This window comes from Simochromis diagramma, unplaced genomic scaffold, assembly GCF_900408965.1.
Source record: "Simochromis diagramma unplaced genomic scaffold, fSimDia1.1 OVJJ01000419.1, whole genome shotgun sequence".
Lineage (NCBI taxonomy): Eukaryota > Metazoa > Chordata > Actinopteri > Cichliformes > Cichlidae > Simochromis > Simochromis diagramma.
Genome location: NW_024387244.1, coordinates 3,814,889 through 3,839,564, shown reverse-complemented (window position 1 = coordinate 3,839,564; position 24,676 = coordinate 3,814,889). Strand labels below are relative to the sequence as shown.

At 42.9% G+C, this 24,676-nt stretch overlaps 1 protein-coding gene across 1 annotated transcript in view; it reads left to right on the top strand.

The window, feature by feature from the left end:
- agbl4 (AGBL carboxypeptidase 4) overlaps positions 1 to 24,676 on the top strand; it is a 332,443-nt gene that overhangs the window by 285,334 nt on the left and 22,433 nt on the right. The window contains exons 7-9 of the mRNA XM_040052989.1: positions 10,478 to 10,567; positions 12,093 to 12,207; positions 14,227 to 14,338. Of these exons, the coding sequence (XP_039908923.1) occupies positions 10,478 to 10,567; positions 12,093 to 12,207; positions 14,227 to 14,338 (317 nt within the window). The remainder of the gene's footprint in view (positions 1 to 10,477; positions 10,568 to 12,092; positions 12,208 to 14,226; positions 14,339 to 24,676) is intronic.

Below are 24,676 nucleotides of genomic sequence, written 5' to 3'. Positions count from 1 at the left end.
TTCAAGAAATCAGCTTTTTTTTGTAAAACCACAGCTTTTGTTTTATTACATTTTAAGGAATAACATAGATTTTTGTGAAGCTTTATTAAGTAAGTTGAATGAGGACATAATAAACCAATTTTCAATTACGTGTAAGTAGAAATGGTATTTCATTACACTGACTAAAAAGTATAAGTTGAATGAACTTAAAAGATTGCATGTAACAAAATTAGAGTCAGGTTTTACCAAAGCAGTTAGTTTGTTTCAATTTACATTCATGATTCTGGAAAAATAAAGATTTTTTTAAATACAAATTTACATTTTCAGTCGAAGTAAAAATAATAAATTTAGCTGTAACAAATTAGACTGATTGGTTCAAAAGATCTTTTTTTTTCATTGAACATATTTCTCCACCAATAACCGTAGCTTTCATGCTACATGTCTCTTTGCACTAGGGGACTCAATACAGCTGGTTGCTAACTGGTTGTATTCTGGTTACATGCTTATATAACAGCAAAGCTGCCAAACACCTGTGTCCGTTAAAACCTGTCCTGCAGCAACTGCGTCACTTTTTGTGGAGGAATTTCTGAACTTGACTTTCAGATCAATTCTCGCTGCACTTTGAATGTAATTAGTTATCATAGATTGCATTTAATTGCCAATTTGATTCAGTCACAAAAGGATAGCAGACTGACTTTATCTTATCATCATTTTATTGTGGTTTTGATCCACCAAAGTCATTTTGAAGACAGCATCTGTGGTCCCCCCCCTTCAGATCTACATGGATAAAGGTGCAGACTAAAGGCATGATATTTTTTTATAGGCCATGTCTGTCATGTTTGGGTAAGGTTTAGGTTACAGCATGGTGGTAGAGTATTTAGCACTGTCACCTCACCTCAAATTCAGTCTGGGGCCTTTCTGTGTAGAGTTTGCATGCTCCCACATCCTTCCACAGCCCACAAACATGCATGAAGGTTAGGTTACCTGGTGATACGAAACTTAATGTGAATGTTTGTTTTTCTCTATGGGTGTACCCCACCTCTCGCCTCTATGCTAGCTGGGATAGGCTCCCCCACGATCCTGAGAAGGATAAGTGAAAGAGAATGGATTGATGGTTGTCAGCCTCTGTGTGTTAGCCCTGCGACAGACTGGCGGCCTGTCCAGGGTGAACCTCTGGGATAGATTTGGTGGGGTGGGAGACTTACCCCTATTTACTTTTTCGGTGAGTTAGATGGCACATTTATTGCAATATTACAGACAGATAGCTAAGGATCTCCCTACAAAGAGATTAGCTTAGCACAGAGGCTGGGAATAGGGTGGGGAGACATCTGTGCAGGCCTTGTCCAAAGCTCAAAAACACACTTGTCAGCACCTCTCATGTGACACACTTTGTTTTACAAGCATCAGTCACTCACAGTCTTATCATCAGAGTGAAGTTGGCAGGCTACCAGCAGAAATGTGGCACATAAGTATTTGGGGAAAGATAAACTCTTGTTAAACTTTCAAATGCAAACCAAGCAAAAGAACAAATGGAATGCAGTTTGCAAATATCTGGCTTTTGGAGTCCCAGCGGTAGTACTAAAAAGACTAACTGCAAGCTGGTACTACTTTTAAATCTATGTGTTTGTGTATTTTCATGTTCCAACACAACCATTCCAGCGTTAACATGCTAAAATATTAGCCTCCTAAAAGAACCGAGCAGCAGTAGCAGCAAAATAAAAGTGCATCTAAATATTATGATCATTTGCACAAATTGGTTTAATCTTAGACGTTTGCTGCATAAAGTGGAGTCTCTTTGTGCTCTTTCCTTTCATCTTTGCAACTGTGTCGTTTAAATTGGTGACGCAAATTATGATAGAATATGGTTTTAATAAAGAAAAAGGGCATATTATCTCTTTGTCTCTGTTATTTTGTTATTGTTTTTTGCGTGTCCCAATGGCCTGTTGATTTGAGACAAGCACTAAGTGGCTGTTAATGGCACAAACATGGCTGTGCTTTTAAAATAGCAGACCGCCCATTAGACTGGTATTAACAAGGTAATGGCCTGTTACTAAACTGCTGAATGACATTGTCGCTGCCGCCAAGCCGAGCTGATGGCCGCAATGCACACATGATCACACACACACACGCACACGCACACACAAAGCCTGCATATATTTCTCCCATAAACAAAAAAGAAATGCGAGTGATTTGCATGCTGCGTATGTGTGTAAGCAAAGTTGGAGAGGAGTGAAAGTGATTTACAGTAACTTTGTGTTGCTGTCGAGACGTGAGGAGAAAAAGATGAGAGACAAGAAGACAGAATCTAAAAGAAAGCGAAGGAAAAAGACAAAAAGAATGAAAGACATAGCTGGAAGGTGTTATGGTAGTTATTAAAGCTGGGATGCACTACGGTTGTTTACCTCAGCCTGACTGTATTGTTGCGGCTCAGAAATTATTGATAGGTACGAAGAGACGGAGTAATAAAGAACTAAACATCAGTCCTGTCTGTACATCTGACTGCCTGTCTGTTCTGCTTGTCGGATCGGTTTTAGTAACAGTTTCTCTTAAAAGCAACAGTGGCCCGAATGACATTTAAGAACAAACTCTGTCCTCGTCGTCTCTTTAGAGCTCGAAAACAGGCGGAGATGTGTTGCACGTATTGCCCGTTGGCTTGCACGTCGTATGTTGCATTCTCCGAATACACGGTTGTGTACAGTACACACACACTCTTACACTGCGGTGCAGCGATAGGGCAGCGCAGTAGGGGGTATATCCCTGGGAAATCATTTCTCCCTCTCCTTTCTTCCTATTTGTAACTTGTCCTTTCAAGCAAGACGGCCCTTAAAGTTCAGTGGCGCATTCTTCAAAAAAGGCTATTACTGGCTGCCTCTGATTCTGTATCATGCCGTGCACAGACCAGCCATCCCTCCTTTTTATGTTCCTCTCCTCCTGTCATCATTTTCTGAAGCCAAGAGAGGAGAAGTCAGAGTTTCAGAAAGGCCCGCAACCAGTGCCTTTAAACCCTAAGCAGTCCCGCCTCTGACTTTGCGCCAGACGGCCATATCCTATCACCAAAAGGGCCTATTGCTTTTGATACATGAAAGAGCTCCCTCTTTGTCTCTCTCTTAGTGGATCTTTGTCTTGTCCTCTGTGACAAGTGCCTATCGCACCCATGCTCAACACTTAGGGGCTTTCATAAAGCCGCATGTGACTGCAAAGAGATACGGGCTGCTTCTAAACGGCATGAGAGAACCACGCTGTTGTTGGCCCTGAAGACCAGACAAAGAGTAAAATAGATCAAAGCGAAAGCAAACAGTGGTCGCGAGGAAGGCTTTCTCAACCCTTTCTGGCCTATAACTGAGTTTGTTTTATCCCAGGATTTAAAAATAAGGATGTCCTGTGTTTTAAAGGACATGAATTTGGAAAAAACAAATAGATTTCAAGCCAAAAGATGCCATCAAATCTCCAGTGCAACACGGCACACACGTTAAAACCTCCAAATGCTGCCAGAAATTTTTTACAGTGCATAAAATAGAAGAGTCATAGAGCTTCCACTTGAGTGCTCATTTGTTGGCAGAATGTGACCAGAGCTCGCACTGGTGGCTCTCTGCTCTGTGGTCAATGATGACCAAAGGCCTGCATTTCACCACCACCTCTCAGTTAACATAATTAGAAAGCCCTTCAGCTCAGGCTTGAATACTGATGGCTGGCTAGCACCTTGTTTAGGACCGCACGTTTCCCCTCCGACGCTCGTCTCCTCCCGTCAGCGTGTCTCACTCTGTCACTCCCATCGTCTGTGACCTCCACTGTCATCACGACTGCCCTTGAAGAGCAGAAATCTCTCCATTTCACAGGGACCAGCCATAAGGGGGCTTGATTGCGGCAAATTGATCCATAATCACACAGTGCTCAGTGCTTTTTATCCTGCCGCCTCTTCATCTCCACTTAAGAGGCCCGCCGTTGGCATATTTACATGCTGTCTTCTCGAGGGTTTCCTCTGCTGCCACCACTCTGTCTCCCTCCACCCTTCATCCCTTTTATGACTCTCCCAATTTTCTTGTCTCTCCTTCACTTTTTCCCTCCCCCTTTCCCGTCTGGATGCGATGCCAGTCGGACTGACCGTTCCCGAGGCCCGTGCTGTCTCTCTGTAAAAGGCACACACACACATTCAGACACACCTCTGACCAATGCATCTCTGCTTTTGATTGCGATCGTCAGCTTCACACACACCCAAGGTGGTCAAGAGGATGAAGGAAACAGAGAGGGAAACGAGTGCAGAGACGAGCAGACGACAGGATGAGTTTGTAAAGGGAGAATTCAGAGGTGGATGCGGTTTAATCTAGCACATACTCTATCATACCACATGTCTTCGTGTCCCCTTTTACCTTTGGCTCACTTGCCTTTGTCTTTCTGTCCCCCTCGTCCAATTCAAAATTACTTTTCTCCAATTTACAGAGGGCTTTCAAACAGCAATTACGCTGTCATGTTGAGTAATACAATTTACAAGACGTAGCCCATAATTGAACAGTGAGCTCAATAAATAAAGCCAAAGGCAGCAATTAAAATTTTTGACCCACCATTGTAAATTTTCAGATAACACAGCAAAATAACATGTACGACAGTGGGACAGTTGAGCTTTTATGGAGGTAGCTAAGCTTTTGCTTCTCCCTTTCAGCTCAGGCTTGAGGGAGAAAAGCAAACCATTATGAACCCTGAGAAGGGCTCCCTACCTAGCAAGCAGTAACAGAGTTACATTGATATTATGTACTTATTCAATGCTGCGCCACTCAGTTCTTGCTATGACTTCTTCACAAGCTTCTGACTCAGAGCCATCATATCGGTTGTGACATGAATCAGGTGCGAAAGAATTTCAGATCCGCTCTTCTGTACAAGACTTGGACTGAATGCCAACGAAGCCGTAGAGACGAACCCTGACAAAGAACCTGCCGGGCGACTTTTGACACATTTAGTGATTTGGAATTCATCCAAGTTGTTGTTATCGTTATGACCGCAGTTATCTTGAGCTGAGGGTGAAGAACGATGTATTTTGTCTTTGTTTACAGATCATTAAGTCATCCCACTGTAACAGTTTTTAGGATCCCTCCCATAAGATGTCAGAGTGCAGCATGACTTTGTCATATTTTCTGTCTTTAACTTTCCTGCTTTTGATTTCTTCTTTAGTGGCATCATTAAGTGTAAGAGTGGATTTGGGAGTTTGCGCTGTCACAGATTACAAATAGCTTCGTATCGCTGCAGCCTAGCTACACTGGTAAACTAACCTGGGCAATCAGGAATTAATGCGAATGTGTTTTTATGCAGCAGTTTATAGGCGATGCCCTCATGCAACGATCTTATTCACTCGCTAAGCAAATTATAAAGTAGCTGAGTAAAGTTTCTTGTGTTTGTTTTGCTGGTTTTTGGCTTCTCTTTGTTTTCCTCTTCGCCTCTTGTCTGTTTGCTTCTCTGTCTCCCCCTCGCCGTCCTTTCTCCTTTTATCTTTCCAGTCGTCCTCTGTGTTTCCGTCCTCACACCTGTCTGTGTAAATATCCTCCACTCTGTAGATTTCATTTCTTTGTCTGTTCAGAGAAAACACCAGGATTCCTATTTTCATGACAATTAGTAACGTTCATACTGTTTTTCTCCTTTAGGCGTCTCTCCTCCGCTCCCTCTCCCACCCCTTCTCACCTCTCTGAGAGTTTAGCTGTGTAATGTGTGGTGTGTGAAGCGACAGGGGATGCTTTATTAATGTGTGGGGAGGCCTTGGCGGTACCCCTGCCTCCCCACAATAATATGAGATGAATAAATCTGAGACACGCCACAGGCTCTCGAGCACCTACAGGCGCAAACACACCCACATGCACATACACAGAACTTAAGTCGCGGATCTGGTCAATTCCTGGGGAAGAAAACAGCATCATAAAACTCTTATCACTTTAGAGCCCTCTGCTCTTCAGCACACACCGCCATCTCTCTCTGTCTCCGTTTTTTCTTTTTCTTCCTCTCTCTGTCTCTCCGGTTGTCCTTGAGGTGGCAGAGGGGTGGTGTCAGCAGGTGGAGTGGGCTGTGGGTGAAGAAGCACAAAGCTTTGATGCTTGTTGGGTCTCACTCAGCTGGGCAGTATACAGCACCGCAGCTCATCCCAAGGCTCTGTATAAATTCAACGCCAGTGACAATTTACAGCTCGCGCCCATCCTCAACGTGACACACCGAGCAGAGCTTCAAGCGTGTCTTGTTGCCATCTCACCAAAGAGAGGCTAATTTATTACAGTGTAAAATCCACAGAGCAGAGTTAGGGGGGGGGAGGCAGAGAAATAGGGAGGCCTTGGTCTGGAGACTTGGTGTATAATATGCTTTTTTAAAAACTGTGTATATGGAAAAGGGCTGCAGTATATGCAGGAGCACATTATCCCTCCCTGCAGTGTGCCAAAGTGTTTAGATATTCCATATTTCATCTGCTCTAATATAAAACCAAAGATGCTATTTAGGGTCCAGTAAAGTGAGGATAGTCACAGTTTAGTGCCTTTTACGTCAGAAAGTTTGGACATCAATAATATTAAAGCACAAGCTAAGTCCACCTCTATCTCCCTGAATCAAATTTAGTCTTAAAAAAGGGTAAATGTATTTAAATATATGCCATGTCTTCCAGAAGGTCTTGACGGGGCTTCCTTTGTACCCGCCGAAGAAGAACGATGAAGAAGATCTCAGTTAATTACATCACGTCACAACTTATGAGACTGAACCCCAAGTTCCCGAGCCTGCTGTCACAGAAAGAGCTGACCAGCACAATCAGGGCTGACCTTCAGAATCCATTAGATTTATGTTGTTTTTCACTGGCACTTTCCTTCTCGCTGGTAATTTCCATATTTATCAGAGCTGATCATAGTTTGACATCCTTTAATTTTTTATTTCCTCCTGGCGAGCTGCGAGAGAATGAGCGGTAATGTGCAGTTAGTGCGGCTCGTGACTTTGGCAGGTGAGAAATATGCTGAGGGAGCTCTTTGATTTGGTAGCGTGGGCATAAATTTTGCCTCCGCTGCCTTCACTCACTCATTGTCAACTCCCCCTCCGCCCCCTGCTCAGCCGCCACCCTCTCACTGTAGCGTACGCCTCCATTCTCGTTCTCACCTAACTCTTAGATTTTTTTTAGTCATGTTCTGAGCTGTTGTGACAGGCCAGTGGAGCCGTGAAGTTAAAATTAAAGAGATTCGTAATTGAGAAACATAACCTTTCACGTGTAGGCACTCGACCACGTCTCCATGGCGGGATGAAGAATTTACGTCACAAAAAAGGGCGCCTGATGGATCGCTAACATATGTAGGTGCTGTATTTTGATAGATCACAGTTACAGCACTTCACATAAATCACAACAGTGATGTACAAATACAATTATATAATAAGTAAGTAGAGTCAATGTGATACTAAATTTAATACACTTAAATAGATACTATATATAAAGAAATATACACATTAAAAAGGCCAAATAAATAACTATGGTTAAACTAGTTGCAGGTAATTGATGTAATCCAATTCAGTTGTATTTATATTGCGCCAAATCAAAGCAACGGTCACGTCAAGGCGCTATATAGCAGATATGAAACTCCAACCACTATGAAGAAGCACTTGGCGACAGTGGGAAGGAAAAACTCCCTTTTAACAGGAAGATGCCTGCAGCAGAAGCAGGCTCAGGGAGGGGCGGGGCCATCTGCCACGACCAGCTGGGGTGAATAACAATAGTAATAACAAAAATAAAACCACTCGTGACATAATACTTCTTCTTTGGGCTGCTCCTGTTAGGGGACAGAATCATCCACCTTGCGTCACACCGACCCCCTGCATGCCTTCCTTCATCATATGTCCAAATCATCTCAACTTTGCCTCTCTAATGGTTTGTCCAAACCCTCCGACATATTCATTTCTAACCACTGCATAATGGAAACATCTCTCATGCTGAAGACGCACCAGCCGTCTCATCCTAACACATGCTTATGTTTCTTATTTCCAGCACTGTGTGGTCATTTGCTATGGCTATGTATATTTTGGTTTGGCAAATTAGCAAACCCCCTCTTTTTTCCCCCCTGCATGTGGCTGATCTGTGAGTGCCAACATGAGACACAGAGGACAAAACTATCCGTGTGTTTATATAGTATCACCATTTTTGGCCATGATTTTGAATTCAACCCAGAATAGTTATGAAATGTTTACTTAATCGGTCAATCAGCTGTCAGTTTTTACAGATATTTGCACTCATTAATCCTTAAGTTAATGAGTTATGGCAAAATATAATGTCACCTGCTGGTTCCGACTTGTCATGTCTATATTATTTGATGATTTATATTTCTTTTATATCAGCTTTGTAATAAAACTATTATTTTCAAAAAACCTATTTTGGCTTGTCAAACAACTGAAGTGAGAGTGATGCTAGTTTGACGTTTCCTACTGTTGAGGAAAAGCATTCATTGGTGGAGGAATGTTCTCTGTTTGTACTTTGATTCCTGAGAACTGTCAGCAAAGACAAACAAAAAGATTTTTCCAGGAAGGCGAATGAGATCATTTGTGACGCCTTGAGAAAGCTACCTTTCTTTCTCTTTCTCTTTTCCTCGTGTCTTCCAAGCTGCTCTTCCAGTCTCGCTCCACAGCCACCCGGCTGCTGATCTCTACTGACACCTTGAGGTCAGGAGACGCTTCTGCACAACTATGCTCGACACTCAAACGAAACTTGACCCTAACCTTTGTGTTACCTTTGTGCGACACACACCTCGGCCCGATTTCCTTTTATGTATAACCTAGCTGTGGTGCTTGTATCCTCCAGGTTCCCTGCGGGTGTCAGTGTGCCTATGGAATAGTGGGACTTAATTTTGTGCTACAGTGCTTGGCTGCGCACAGTCAGATACAGAGGAATGCAGAGATACAGACACATAAACACAACAACTACTTGGGGAGCATTTGTGAGAGCCCTGAGGAGACATAGTCTCACACACACACGAGCAAACACACGCATACACACAGATACTCACAGAACGATGTGGGATAAACAGTACATCCATTGTAAGCTCCAGGAGCCTGCTGGAAGAGATTGTTTTGATGAAGCAGCAAGGGCACACTAGCACTGAGACTAAATGTAGCATGGCTATGATGGTTGAATTCCCAGACAGTCGGGACCTTGGCAGCTGCCTCCAGTTTGGCTCACAACTTTCTGGGTTCTTGGTTTTACTGTAGGGAAAATGGCTGTGTGCCTTTTTCCCTTTTCTGATTGCAGCTTTGCACCGTACAGTGAGTGTGTGTATCTGAGTGTGTGCGATGGCTGTGCTCTTGTATCTGGAGCCTACACGGTGGCCCGGGGTCGAGGCCAAAGTAGAATTTGTAAGTGATGGAATTTCACAGACACCGAGCACCCAGCGGCCAGCGAAACCGCAAGCACTCACATTTACAACAAACGCCCTGCCCCGCTCTGCGGAGACTCCTGAATGGCAAAGCCATTTGTCTCTGTGAAGGGCAGAGGGAGGAAAAAGCGAAATAAAATCAGAGGCAGAGTGCTTAAATGGAACAATGCTTTTTTTGTTTACGACTCCAAACTCCTCAGACAGACACGCGTGTGCTCCCACACGCAGAGAAGCACACACTCATTGCTCTGAGGTTAAATTGGAATTAAAGAGAAGGAAAGGTGCATACCCTGTTGCTAATTAGCATTTTCTGTGCTCAGCAGAAGAGGTGGAAGAATCGATAAGATATTAAGTTTGTGTATCGCAATGAAGCACGCAATCACTTTCATCCATTAGCAACAGCAGATTAGAAGAGAAGCACGAGCCAAGAAAACAGCAAAACTTTAACCTTTGTGGTTTGAATGAATAAATCCTGTTTGGCTTTTTTATGTTATTTAGCTTTATGTTGCTTAGTTTTCAATATTAGCAATGCAATCATGCTTGAGATGATTAGAATATAGTCATTCACACTGGTATGAAGAAATATGATGTTGATGTTTAACCTCAAAAGGTTTAGTGGTCCTTGTGTGTGCAAAAATACATCAGTAAAGCGGAAAAGCTCAAGAAAAGTCAAACACATCTGTGCAACACCATCTCCAAGGAGTATGTGTGGAGCGTCGAGCCACAGAGAATTCCTTAGCAAGCCTGAAGTCTTAACTCAAAGAAGACCTCTATCAGGTCACACCTGTTGCAAGCAGAGCCTGACCCTATAGATGTATAATTCACCTTATCTATTGAATATTCTGTGGCGTGTGTTGGTTTGATGATTGATTCATGTGTATCTGGCTGAAAATAGACTGTGAGGTCAGCCTGTGTTTTGACCCAACCTCTCACACCGGACTTTTATGGGTTACATGTATATCTAAGTTTAATACCAACTCTCAATTGTTATTTTGTGTCCGAGAATACGTTTTTGGAGTTGCTCTAAAGGTCTGTTAGAATTTTATGCATTAACAGCACCACCTCTTTCTCCCTCTGGTACCCTGTCTTTACCTTTCTTCTCCTCCTCGCCAACTCCTCTCACTACCCCTGTTTAGACCACATGAGTGCAGAACGGGAGAAGAAGCTGGTCTTTCTCACCGCCCGCGTTCACCCCGGAGAGTCTCCCGCCTCGTTTATTTGTCAAGGTAAAGTTTTAATGGGAGGTCATTGATTCAAATGCAGAACCACTCACCTGTGTGCACAGCAGCGTATGTCAGCATGCACTGCACAATGCGGTACGTATACATTTTGCTGTTAGTAACCAGGATGTTTATTGATACTGTTGACTCGTGTTTTACATCACTTTTTCAAAAATTCAAAATCATCGTTGCACGCCCTGAAAATGAAATGAAAAAAATGAAGATTTATTTTATAATCCGTGGTTTCTCCAGATGATGTAACGGCTCAAAATCCTTGTTTAAAGATCTTTCGTTTGTTTAATTTTTTTTTAAACTTTTTATTTCTATTAAAGAGCCCGTTTACCAAATTATCACAAGACTCAGAAAAACAAATATCAAGAGTACCAAAATGTCTGGTCTCCAGCTGAGATTACATTATTATTACATTATACCTCATTAGCCTTTTTCAAACTGGAAAATTCTTTCCAAACATATTAAATGTAGCACAATCACATTTGCAAAAAAAGTTGAGACACAGTGTAAAATGTAAACATTTAAATAAAGGTGGAACGTAAAATGCCAAATGTTGGAAACGAGAAATGCTGTTGTTGTCATCTCAATGGTCTTGTCTGCTCCTCTTGTTGTATTTTCCATTTCATAAAACACTAAATGCTTCCAGACAGATCTGGACTGCACACAGGCTACCTGTGCTGTGGATAGAGGCAAAACAAACCATTAAACCAGACTAATTAACAGACTAGCTCATCGTACTAAAAAAAAAGCTCAACATGTTATCAGTAATAACACATCTCTGATATTGTCTGGAAACTATATGTAATGAAAAGGGATGAGCAGTCAGTCCTTTCACACTTACAAAGGAATTATAATTCTGACCTTGCACCTGAGTATAATATGCTTGAAACTTAACAGAAGTGATACCTGAGCCTATATTTCTATATAACAACTCAAACTATAGTCCTGAAATACAGTTGTGTTGTGGTGTCTTTGCTCCTGAGCTCTGGTAACTCAAAACTAATAAAGCATCTTGAAAAACTAGGAACCTTTGGGAAATTGTCTTTTAGCAGGATTTAATGGCTCTGTTGCTCCTTTCCATCGGCTCAGAGTGGTCAGGTTAGCTCCTGCTGGGTTCCTTTGTTTATAGGTAATGGGACTGAAAAGGAAAGGTAAAGTGTGCTCTATCTATCTATCTATCTATCTATCTATCTATCTATCTATCTATCTATCTATCTATCTATCTATCTATCTATCTATCTATCTATCTATCTATCTATCTCAGTGTGCATATGCATCATCATGGATCAGATGAGCTGGCTTTTAGTCCGCCGTGTGCTGTCTGTTTTTCCAGCGCCGTCAGCTCCATTCCATTTGTATCGATTTAGGCTTGACGTCTCCTATTCCTCCCTCGATTCTGATGATGCCCCTCGCTGTCCTTCCTTCTCCTTTTGTTTCTCAAAACTCAATTAACTGCCAGCCTGCCTTTGGTTTTCTTTTCAAGTCTATTTTCCTCCGTGTGTGTGCCTGTGTTTCATAGGTGTGATTGACTTCCTGGTGAGCCAGCACCCTGTTGCTCAGATCCTGAGAGATCATGTGATCTTCAAGATAGTCCCCATGCTAAATCCCGACGGAGTCTACCTGGGCAATTACAGGTACACAAATGTGCATGTTTTAATTCTTAATTTTAAACCGTCCCTACACTAAGTAGAACTCACACATTACATGGTTTTGTATCACACTCTGTGGGGTTATATCCTCTTAACTCCACCTTTAGAGAGCTTAATGAATTCATATAGCTCACAGCAGTGCATTTGTTAGAAGATAGTATTTGGCTGTAGGGCTGTTCTCTTTGCCAGTCTCTCTGTCCATCCTCTCCTCCACTCTGTCTTTAACACTGCTGCTGCAGCTCTGTGGGCATCCTCCTCTCCTCTGTTTTCCTCTCCTCTCATTCCCTTCTTCATAATTGCCTTTTACTTAATAGGCTCAGCCCTCAGAATACTAATGCTCACCAAGATATGCAACACACTCCCACTGTGTTTGTGACCGCCATCTAGTGGTGGTGCCTTGCCCCTGTCCCCAAAATACATGTGCAGGGATTCTTTAGTTGCTTCCCACAGTGACAATCTCAGTAATACCACTCAGTGCGACTGGTGATGGTTCAGGCTATTGTCATTGGCTTGTTTTTGCACTGAGTGGTGATAACCAGCATATTGACAGTAGGTGAATAGTTATAGTCCTCATCCGTGGACACAGACACACAGAACGCATACACAGAAACCACACAGCTACCTCAGCAGGACACAGTGGAGAGCAGACTGAAATGGATACATGCAGAGCAAATAATCAATTGCAGTTAACCTGGGATGAGTATTTTGTTCATGGCTGGCTGCGTTGCTCAGTTGCCCTGCAGTATCAGTAACTCCTGTCATTATCACTGGCTTTAGCAAATGTCAAAGATCGACATGTCACAAAGCACAGCAGATTAGGGCGCATATTTAGATGTAAGCATCCCATTATGGCAATTTGACACTCCTGGTAACACTATAAGGTTGGGCGCCACAGCAGCCTAATGTTTGGGGCACGTGCCACATCATCCGTGGTTCAGCTCCCGGTCAGCCGGACTTTGATTACAAGTTCAGGCACTTCCCTCATTCCCAGTCTGCTTCTAATGCGTCTACCGTTTCTTACCAATAATGCATCATGTGTATTTGTTGCAAGGATTTTTTTCCTCTCTTCAAACACTTGCCGAGCTGAATCGAGTAAGAATTTGTGGCCTACATTTTTCTGTCCTGAATCAATCTCAGTTTACTATGTAGGGCATCGTATTTAGCAGCTGCCCTTTTATTAGAGGATTTGAATTTCGAGTGTGCAATAAATGCTAGTATACTCGTAGTAGAAAGATAGCCATCGTGACGCCACCCACTGGTTACAGAGCCCTCAAGCTGAGCGTTGGTGTTTTGCAACCATACAGTGAAACCAAGGACACCACAAGCTGATTGGCTAAAGAATTGTGACTGATAAATAGTTAGTTAGAGAATGCACTTTACGATCCTCCTTTATAACTTTAATAGTTTTATTCAGTAAAAAGTGAAAAAGCCTTTAAAGTCATCAGAAATGTATTTACTGAGGTCACAGAGGCAAGGAGTCGAGGGCTGTTTTGTGTACAGTCAAAACCTATTTGCAAACAGTGAAGTCGCCCCCTGCTGTCCATTAAAAAGAATGCATGTTTACACATTTTACAATTTACACTGATGCTGCTTCCATCTTTTACTCCGTGTTTGTATATTTGGAGCTTTTTACAAAGAAACAAAAGTGCTGAAAAAAAGGAAAAAGATGACAATTTACAAACCTGATATCCTGAATGTTTTAAAGAAATTACTCAGTCATTTAAGTAAGGAAGTGATTTCAGGCACAGGGATGCATTTTTATAACGTGGCAGTCTCAGCATGTGATACTAAAACCATCTTTTAATTAGTGAAGAACTGTATAAAAAAGACAAGAGGTCACTTTTAAACTTAAGCTTTGAGCAAGTGCAACTTTGCACCGTTTGTGGCCACAAGGTGCCTTTAGTCATTTGTAAGGCAAACCACATTTGATTTTCCATTATTTGTGTGTGTGTGTGTGTGTGTGTGTGTGTGTGTGTGTGTGTGCGCGCATGCTTGTGTGTACAGGTGTTCTCTGATGGGCTTCGACCTGAATCGACACTGGCAGGATCCCTCTCCGTGGGCCCACCCCACACTGCACGCTGTGAAACAACTCATAGTGCAGATGAACCAAGACCCGGTGAGTGTGTTCTCACACACACACACACATGCACGCGAACAGACACAGTCCTCTGTTATATGCTCAACATTCCTTCTCCACAGTAGCATCAACTGAGCCCAAGAACAGTTTTCTTTCTCCCTGCTTGGTTCAGCATGTTTCTCCAGTCTGTGTTTAGGGTGTGTGCGCTGGGGAGCATGAGGAGGCCAGTCAGCACCTCTAGAATGTCAGCTAGGCTCTCCTGGCCATTCAAAACATATTACTGAAGCAAGACTGTGTGCTTTCAGTCTTTAAATCTACTGTAACTTTTTCCTTCTCTACTTTGAGACTTTCAGTTGGAGGAACGCTACACAGGGAGGCTAGGGATTTTTCATCTTTGTTCCTGATGTTAATTATAAGCAGAGCGGCAGGTTGGTGGGATTACTGAAGGTCAGTGTGTGTCCTGGGAATACTCTGCCCTTTTGTACACTCCTCTAATCCTGATAAGAGAGGGAGCAGGCTGGGGCGGGATGCAGGGCAGGCCAGAGATGGGGTGAGGCGCGGGGCTGGCATCGGGCAGATTAACCTTTTCCCTCGACGCTGACACGCTGATCGATAGACTCTGTCATGGCACGGTGATCCACTCATGCCTGTCATTCACACACACTCACACACATACTCACAAATACTCGCCTGAGCAAACAGACACAGAATGTACACAAACAAACAGCTACAAAACTGCAGCACTGCTTAGAAACATGGATGAGTGAATGTAATGTGTTTTCATCCTGAAACGCGCGTTCTTATTCTCTGTCAGATGCATTTCGTTTTTAAAAAGATACTATACCGAGTCTTTTTCAGCACATTTGCACACATTCATTCTCAAGCAGATACAATTAATGGAAGATTGTTTTACAATAAAATATGCTAATTGTAGCAGTACTGCTGGGTAAATGAAGAGCCCAGTCGGTATCACAGAATTAGACCATATGTTTCCCGAGTCCACTCCTGCGGGTCAGAAGACTTGAATTCCTTCTCCTTTTCTATTGATAACCATCCACCAGCACTTGTCGTGCTGTAGCCCCCTTCTCCCCGATGATTGCCTTCAGTCTTGCAGAGTTAATTTGGAAGCTTGGGCAACCACTCCTGTTCTGTCTCTCTTTCGCCACAGCCAGTTAATCCCATCAGACACACTACTCATGTCTGGGGCTCCCAGATGCCAGTTTCGATGCCAACTCTGCAGCCAGGAGGCCCTGTGCTGCTGCCCTCCATTCATGCTCGTCTCACTCAGCGGGCATAGAGTCTAATGAGGCTACCATGGTTGGAGGGCTCTGCTGGAGGACTCCATTAACAGGAGAGCAGCAGCAGCCACAGCAGAACAGTTGGGCTAAACTAGCATACTGTATGTGGTCCATTTACTAGCTGGTAACTCTGTGTGGTTATTTGTTTAAAACACAAAAGCTAGAATAAGCTTGAAGACCTGGGAATCTGGATTATTCATAACACTACCAAACAATTAAGCATTGATAACATTTAAACCATATTAAGGAAGCAGTTGAGAGACTGTTGAATTAATCAGTGACTGTTTGAGCCGCCGCTAAAGGAGCAATCGCTAAAATATAACTGATTGCCCCTCTTAACATTACACAATCTTTGCTTGCTGTAAAGTATAAATTAAACATAAATATCCTGACCCACGCTCGCCCGTTCTGTAGAATATTCATCATCGTATAGCTTTAAAATATCCGACTGGCTGCACAGTATATTAGGCACCGCAGTACAGTTCCCCCAAATTCAGCACGTCAGTCAAACAGGTGGGTGGCAGCGGTCAGGGACTGCAGAGTCACAGCAAGTAAACTAAAAACAGTTTGAACAGCAGCCCCGGTTTGCCATTTTAATGTCGCTGCTTCATGTTAGCTGTCTAAAAAGGTGTTAAGAGTGCAGGTTTTCATAATGATGCCTTCACAGGGCAATTGCAGTAATGTTAACAGTGTCTGCTGGCTACAGATGACCTTTTAAATGGTAACGAGTTTTCCAACTCATAACAACAAACTCCAACATCAAAATTCAAAGAACTTAGGTTTGCTGGAATTGCAGCTTCAACTTTTGACATGACATGAGAACATATAGTGAGCCCTATGAAAAAGAAGTATTCCATTACCATAGGACTTGAGGTAAGGCGCAACCAAGCGCTGCTAATGCTCTTGATTAAGTGATCAGCAGAGAGTGTAAGCACCTCGATAAAACCAGGAGTTTTAGCAGTTTGCAGGTCTGGAGTATTCACATAAACACAGGACTAGACATCACAGCAAAGCTATATCAGACTCTACAGGCTTCAGGCTTCAGTTAGCATGTTAAATGTTAAGTTTTAATGTTTAGAAAGATTGCCAGGAAAAAGCTCTTAAAAAACAACAACAACAAAAACCATGCGCAGCTTAGCTTTAGAAAGTTGCATCTGAACAAATCACAAGAACTCTGGAACAATATCCTTCGAATGGACCTGACCAAACTGTAGATATTTGGAGATAATGCACAGCGATTAAGAGCAAAAAGCAAACACAGCATGTCAGCATGAACACCTAATACCAGCTGTCAAGCATGGTGGTGGAGGAATGGTGGACCCAGGCATCTTAAAGACATAGAGTCAGCCGTGAACACCTCTCTATACCAAAATATTCAAGTCAAATGTGCATCTGGCATTCAGTGTCAGATGTATGCTGCCATGCAATATGAAAAAGTTCCCAAACACAGCAGCAGATCTACAACAGAATGGCTAAAAAAGCAACTAATGAAGGTGTTGCAACGGTGCAGTCAAACCCAGGCCCAAACGAAATACTGTGACACGATGACTTACTTACAGAACTTACAGAAAAAAATTCCCTAAGATTATTTTTTAGACAGACTTTTTTTCTCTTTTTTTTCCTTTTGAAATGGCAGCAGATACATTTAAGTCGACTTTTGTTTGTTTTTTTCTGTGTGTACATCTCTGTTTGCATGTTGTCTAATTTGGGTGGTTTGCTAATACAGCTCTAACATCATGTAGATAATTTGTTGACCTCTTCTTATATTCAAAAGTCCAATATGTGTCTCAAACCTGGATTTCAAGATCAAATCCAGATATGCCAGCGGCAATAAGTCACCACTTCAGGGCGTAGTTTATCATAAACAGTTTATGCATTTAAATGAGCATCATGACATAAAAAGTAACGATTAGCCAATAAATGTTGCGATGGAAGATCGAAATGTAGTGTAACAAGTTGACAGTTCTATCTCATCTCAGGTTGAAGTTGCTGTGAGCCATTATGAACATAAATCTGACCCCAAGGCCGTGTCACCACGACTTCTTTACTTCTTTAAACACCCACATTTCTATGCATAAGGTATCATAATTCAAAGTCACAAAGGAGCCTACCAGCATTCAGCTTCAAACTCCATCTACCGTTCTTGAGACGCATACCTTAGTCACTCCAAAGTGATTCCCAGTCATTGTGAATGCAGCAACACTCGCTTTCTGTTGGTAAAATAACTTCCTTGTTCTGTTCAGGCAATGACTTCAATAACTGGAAGGAGCTTTCCAGACAAGTGCCATTTAAAATCAAAGCTTGTAGCAGAAGCAATCTACACTGCATTACCACTGATGGCTGAAAACTTTTATTTGACTAATATTTATGGAGAAATTCAACACTTTTCGGAGCGCACCCGTGTTTATGCAAAATCTGACCTAAACAAGAACTGATGTTTTGAAAATCAGAGATTTAGGTCCCATCAACCAGCTCACAGTTTCTGGTAACTGTTTTTATTGATCTATAAATGCAGAAAAACTGAACAGCAACAGTTTGGTGGGAGGGAAATAAATTAATTGCACCCAAAGAAATAGTGCCCGCATAAAAACGATGATTAAATATTCCTCCTGTGGAGGAAACTAAATCAAAGTGTACAGGTGTTTGCAGATATAGCGAAGCAGTGAATGTTTCATTTTAAAATAATCTATTCATCAAACATAAACAAATACACTGTTTACCCCAGTTTGGACTTCCTCAGCATTTAAAAAACAACTAATGGTTGTCAGCTGATTTTTTTCTGTATGATCTCCAGGAGATGTGTGTTTACTGACACCATTTTTACTATGCTCCAGTCACAGAAAACAGTGCTTGGAGACAGCAGCACCAACACAATTTGAAGCTGCTTCGAAGACGGAGACCAGGTCTGCGATTGCTCGCAGTCACTTATCACTTAAAGACAATTACAGTAGCATGCAGTAAAAGATTCAATTCATTCAATTTTATTTATATAGCGCCAAATCACAACAACAGTCGCCTCAAGGCGCTTTATATTGTACAGTAGATCGTACAACAATAGATACAGAGAAAAACCCAACAATCATATGACCCCCTATGAGCAAGCACTTTGGCGACAGTGGGAAGGAAAAACTCCCTTTTAACAGGAAGAAACCTCCGGCAGAACCAGGCTCAGGGAGGGGCGGGGCCATCTGCTGCAAACATTTGGGGATGGAGTCTGCTATCACTTTGCAATTAAATGGGATCAAGTTGACAATTTTTATGCATTTTTTTTGCAATACCCCAGTGATGAACTTTTGTCAAGAACAGAAATATCTTCCCAAAATACAGGCAGAGTTGCTGAAGGATGGCAATTTAGCTGCAAAATGACATGCATACTCACCAACCTCGGCTTCATATAGGAATATAAGGAGAGCTGACTTCCCTATTGCAAAAACACACATTACACACGACTGACTCAAATTAACTGTTATAAACGAGATGGTTATTATTTGAAAACGTTCACTAATCTGTCTGAGAGTGACTGCAGACAGTCCCAGTCAGACCACAGTTATTTGGAGACAGGTTGCCTTGCACCAGGCGACTTGTGCAATCGCATTATGAGTAATGTGGTTGCCTCCATGTTAAGGGTGTTGCACAGTCAACCTCTGGGCGACCAGTTGTTTACTGCAGCTGTTAGCAACAGGGATTAGCAACCACTGATTTTTTGTTGTTTCAAGGAGGTTGCTGTCTAATTTTCGCTCTAGTGTGACTGAGCCATTTGTGACCAAGAAATGTAGGCAACATCTCGACCCTGCACGTGACTAATGTTACTCTGTATATTATATCAAACAGTGTAAGAGTGTGAACTATATTCAAGATTTGAGGTATTTTTCCAGCGCTATTTGCGTGCTCAATCGGCTTAAGTAGATAAAATGTAACCTTTCTGTAAGGAGCCAGTTGCTTGTTGATATTAGAAGCTAGCGTTGCACACTGAGGCTCTGAGGCAAGGCACTCGGAAAGGATTCGAACAACACCATCTGAGTCTTTATTGTCTACAAACCTGTGAAGGATCTCATTTTTTTGAGTTTACGCTACAATCTATTCACACATTGGCAATAAAAATGTGACACATTATTTTCAGTTAATTTGTTGACAGGTGATTAATTAGAAACCAATCTCTCTATCCATTGTAGAGGATTCTAATAAGATAGTTTAGCTTTCTGCCCAAAGGTTCTCAAAGGCTTTGCTCAGTTTTTTTTTTTTGGTTTGGTTGTTGTTTTGTTTTTTTTAGTTCAGTATTGATTTAAATTACTGCCTGAGATTTTAAATGTCACTACTGATCACACTGAGAATCAGACACCTGCACTTCTTTGGCGCACTTTACATGATTGAATCAAAATAAGTCTCACCAGATTCCTGAAGTAAAATCAAAGGGATGAGGTCTCACAAGCTGGATGTACCTGACTGGTTGTTACTGGGGTAAAACTCAAACCTCACATCAGTAAATTTAAGCCAACAATAAACGTCGATCATAATCACTCCAAAAAGTGCACGTCGTCCTTCACTGTCATCACCGCTGTGCTCTTGTTTATGCTGCTTTGCTAATTTCAAACTGTCTCGCTGGGCATAATGATGGAGTTTCACACAGTGCAGTGGAGACAGTGTGGATCTTTCGTGTGCTCGCGGTGTCTTTGGGAAGTGCCCTTTATTGTAGCACAGGGAATATTGTTGCCAATTAATCAGTCAAAGACTCCCATTTGTTTTAGGAGTTTGTGTGGTTAATATTTATAAGGTAGCAGGAAAGAGGTCCCTACTTAGACGCGGAGAGTGTACTCAATTGCCTGTTTCATTTTCCATCCATCCATCCATCCATCCATTTTCTTCCGCTTATCCGGGGCCGGGTCGTGGGGGCAGCAGCCCAAGCAGAGAAGCCCAGACCTCCCTCCCCCCAGCCACCTCCTCCAGCTTATCCGGGGGAACACCAAGGCGTTCCCAGGCCAGCCGAGAGATGTAATCTCTCCAGCGTTTCCTGGGTCTGCCCCGGGGCCTCCTCCCGGTTGGACATGCCCAGAAAACCTCGCCCAGGAGGCATCCTTGTCAGATGCTCGAACCACCTCAACTGGCTCCTTTCGATGTGGAGGAGCAGCGGCTCTACTCTGAGCTCCTCCCGAATGGCCGAACTTCTCACCCTATCTCTAAGGGAGAGGCCAGCCACCCTTCAGAGGAAACCCATTTCCACCGCCTGTATTTGCGATCTCGTTATTTCGGTCACTACCCACAGCTTGTAACCATAGGTGAGGGTAGGGGTGTAGATCGACCAGTAGACCGGTACAGCGTCCACATCACTGCAGCCGCTGCACCAATCCGTCTGTTGATCTCTCGCTCCCTTCTCCCATCACTCGTGAACAAGACCCCGAGATACTTAAACTCCTCCACTTGGGGCAGGGTCTCGTCCCTGACCCGGAGTGGGCACTCCACCCTTTACCTACTCTGGACAAAGGGTGGAGTGAGACCTGTTTTATTTTTATTTTTTCAAAGTTCACTTGGCATCAGCTTGAAACGTGCGTACATAGGTGGAGGACTGTAGTGTGGTGGGGTGCCAGGAGCCTCGGGTTCACCCTCTGGTGATAAAATTTGCATCGCTCAAACACAAGCAAACCCTCGCATACTCGTGGGTGCAGAATGTGTAGGACCACATTAAGATGCTCATTTTGTATACTTATAATAGTGTAAGGGTTTGTTCCTATTAAAGCCACAGGAGCAGATGATGAGCTGGTGATACATCACTGCTTCCAGTCGTAATTGCTCATATGCATCTGTGCGTGTGTGTTTTGTGTTTTTTGACGTAGTAAATGTAATCGAGTAAAGCCCATGTGCGAATGAGACCTAAGCATTTGCTTATAAGCTGCTTGTAAACTTTCCCTCCATCCATCTCAAGGCATATTTGCTCAGACTGTTTCAGAAAATTCCATCATTTACCATCTGCAGCTGAACATTGGTCAGCAGGGAAAATGGCTGAAAGAGTCAGTGATGCAAGGAGCTATAATCTGTTCCCAAGCTACCCTGTTGTTTGTTTTGAAAATAGAGAAATGGAGAGGGAGGGGGGGAAAGAGAAGAGACCAAAGAAACAAATGGACCCATCTCCTTCCTAAAGCGTTGCTTTTCCAGCTCATTTATCAAAAGCAGAAGAAGAATTCTTTTTGATTGGCTGATTACCAGAAGCATTCATCACTGCCGATGTATCCCCACCAATCTGACGTTGCCATTTTGGATAATTTGTTAAGGATGACAAAGAGGTCATTGTTGCTTTGGCTTATTTTTGACCTTTTTAATATTAGAAAATTAATTTTCTCCCCGAAACAAACGTATTAGGTCCTGTCACAGCACCCAGATTGATTTTGCACCTTGAAATCCTCCCTAATGCCCTACTTCTTCTACACTGACTGCTCCACACTCTCTTTTTCCACGTCTGTCTCTTTTGTTCAACGGTCAGAATCGCCTTATGTGTGAAGTTAGCGACCTGTGTGTGCGGTTTGCACATCTATTTGTCTTTTTCTTCGCCTCTCTGTCTTCTCCCTCCCCTCTCTCTGTGTGTGTTAAAACGTCCTCTGGTGTCAGCCAACCATTTCTGATCCATTTCTGAGATTTACGGCCAATTTTTCCCCATCATCCCTGCGTCGTTTCTATTCCTCCAACATCCCACTCTTTATTCTCCCTCCGTTGGAAGCTGAATTGTCTGCTTTTCACAGGAAGATACAGATGAAGCTCTCATACTCTGGCGATTTTTATGCGATTTTTCGCAACTTAGTTCAAAGGATTTTACCTTATCTTAATTTTTAACATAATATTTCAGATTATTTTTTCTGCGGCTCCCCTCTTGCTCTCTTTTCTTATCACATTTTCCTCTCTGTACCTATTACGCTCCTTCGCTTCCCCTTCCTGTGCTTTCCTGGCAAGCCCTCCCAACAGATGTGACAGCTTATGTGACACTAAAAGGGCTGAAGCAGAGAGCTGCCTGTGCCCGTTCAGCCTGATTACAAGTCACCTCTGTGTTCATAAACAGACAAATACCACCATCAATTTGAGAGCATGATGCAGACTGAGAGGGCGAAGGAGAGAGGAGAAAATCAGATAGATGGAGACAGACGGTGGCAGAGTTTTGTGTCATTTACTCTCATCCATGAAGCAGGTCATGCCATCTGCCATGTTCTGTCACTTCTACATCATTAGTGGGTCACTAACCATGTGCCCCTGTGACCTGAATCAGCTCCTCTAACTAATGAAATAAGGGTTAGACTTTTACACTGTTTAAGTGTCATTATGTTGAATCCTTTCATGCGGGAAACTTTCCCCAGCAAGAATATTTAACGCTAACTTGGTTCCATAATAGAACAGTGCCTTCTTCATAGAAAATATGCTGTTAGGAATTGATTTTGCCACCTGACTCGGGTTTGGAAGTGACCATTTTCCGGAAAGACCTATCAAGTAAACTGGTTTATTCGATAAGGTCCTGTGTTGGAATCCAGCATCTAGCTGACCCCGTGTCTGCGTGGTTTCTCTCTCGTTCACAGTTGAAAGACATGTAGTTTGTGGGGTTAGGTTAGCTGATGATTCGACATCGCCCATAGGTCTGAATGGTTGTCTGTGTTAACCCTGTGGCAGACTGACCACCTTTCCAGACTTCCCTCGCTTGGATAAGCGGAAAAGAATGGATGGGTGGACGTATCCAGATATATGTAAGCACAGGAGGCCTCTACATTTTGAAGAAGTATGCAATACACCGCAAACAGAGACTGCTGGTGATTGTTTCCTATAGTGGTTTTTTGAAACATCTCTCATTGGTTTGTGGACTCCCATTTTACATAAAACAGACGCAGCCAATAGGTGTTTCGAGATGACACCTAGCAGAAAGTTAGCAGTCTGGTCAGAATCCAACTAACAATCAAAGTATCCAAGCTCCTGATAAATCCGCGGTTTGTTTAAATCTCTGAAGATGGAAATTAGGCTTCAGTCACAGAGGCCTAGAGATTGGTTGTTGACCCCCTAGCAACCTCCAGGAAAAATGTGTATTCCTAGACCGTTTGAGGAAAGGTTGCTGGAGGCTGCTGGCTGTCATTGAGTGAAATTGGTGGCAAAGAAGATGCTGCGTCACAGATCTCCTTGTGATTGCTAGCAGATTACAGCGGCTGTATGTAGCCTGCATGGAGGATGCCGACTTGTCAACACTTGCAAACTTCCTTGCAAGTGGTGGTGAAAATGCCGCACAAGTCAGAACCAGAGACGGGATGCCTTCAAACTGAGCTGTGGCTTTTGAAAAAAGCTGGTTGCAGCGCTAAGACTCAACTTTTACTTTGAAAGCAAATCATCTGTTTCTGCTCAGAGAGCGATTAGCATCTTCCATACAAACTACAGGCAACTCGGCAATCTGCTATCAACAAGACCAATCTCAAAGAGGTTTTCAGTGCTGTGCTACATACTCGTAGCGACAACTACTAGCAACTTGCTAACGGTTTGGCTAGAACAAAATCTTTTTTTGCACCATTTTATTTAAGGTATTTATTTCACTCGCTGGGCCCACGTCCTCATTTGAGGCTTGACAGGGTTTTAGTAGGTAAAGGTGAATGGCTTGGACATGAACTGTGGTTTGGGGAAGGCCTCGAAGGGGACTGGCAGCGGCTCCCGGGCCTGGCAGATCCCCATGTACTAAATAGAAGTGAAGACGTTAAAGAATTGAAAATGGGAGGGAGGAAACGAGAACAAACAGCTTGTAGAACTGGGGGAACATATATAGATGAGAACCGGGAGGAGCGTGTTTGGAGGCGTGGTCCTGCTCCTGAAATTCAGATACTTTATCTCCAGTTGCTTGCATCATGCTTACTTGTGCTGTATAGTTTAACAGGAGGAGTGGCTTCTGTTGGAGCCAGGCTCAGGTCTCTTCTTTAGCTTTATTTTTCCGCCCCTGAGCTCACGTTTAAAGTCCCTTCATTGTTTTTGAATGAATCAGCTGTGAACTTGTCAAAGGGGCTAGCAACGTCCCTTTCTTTGTAACTGCCAGTGCTTCATATACTGCCATATTGCAGACAGAAAAATGCACAACAGT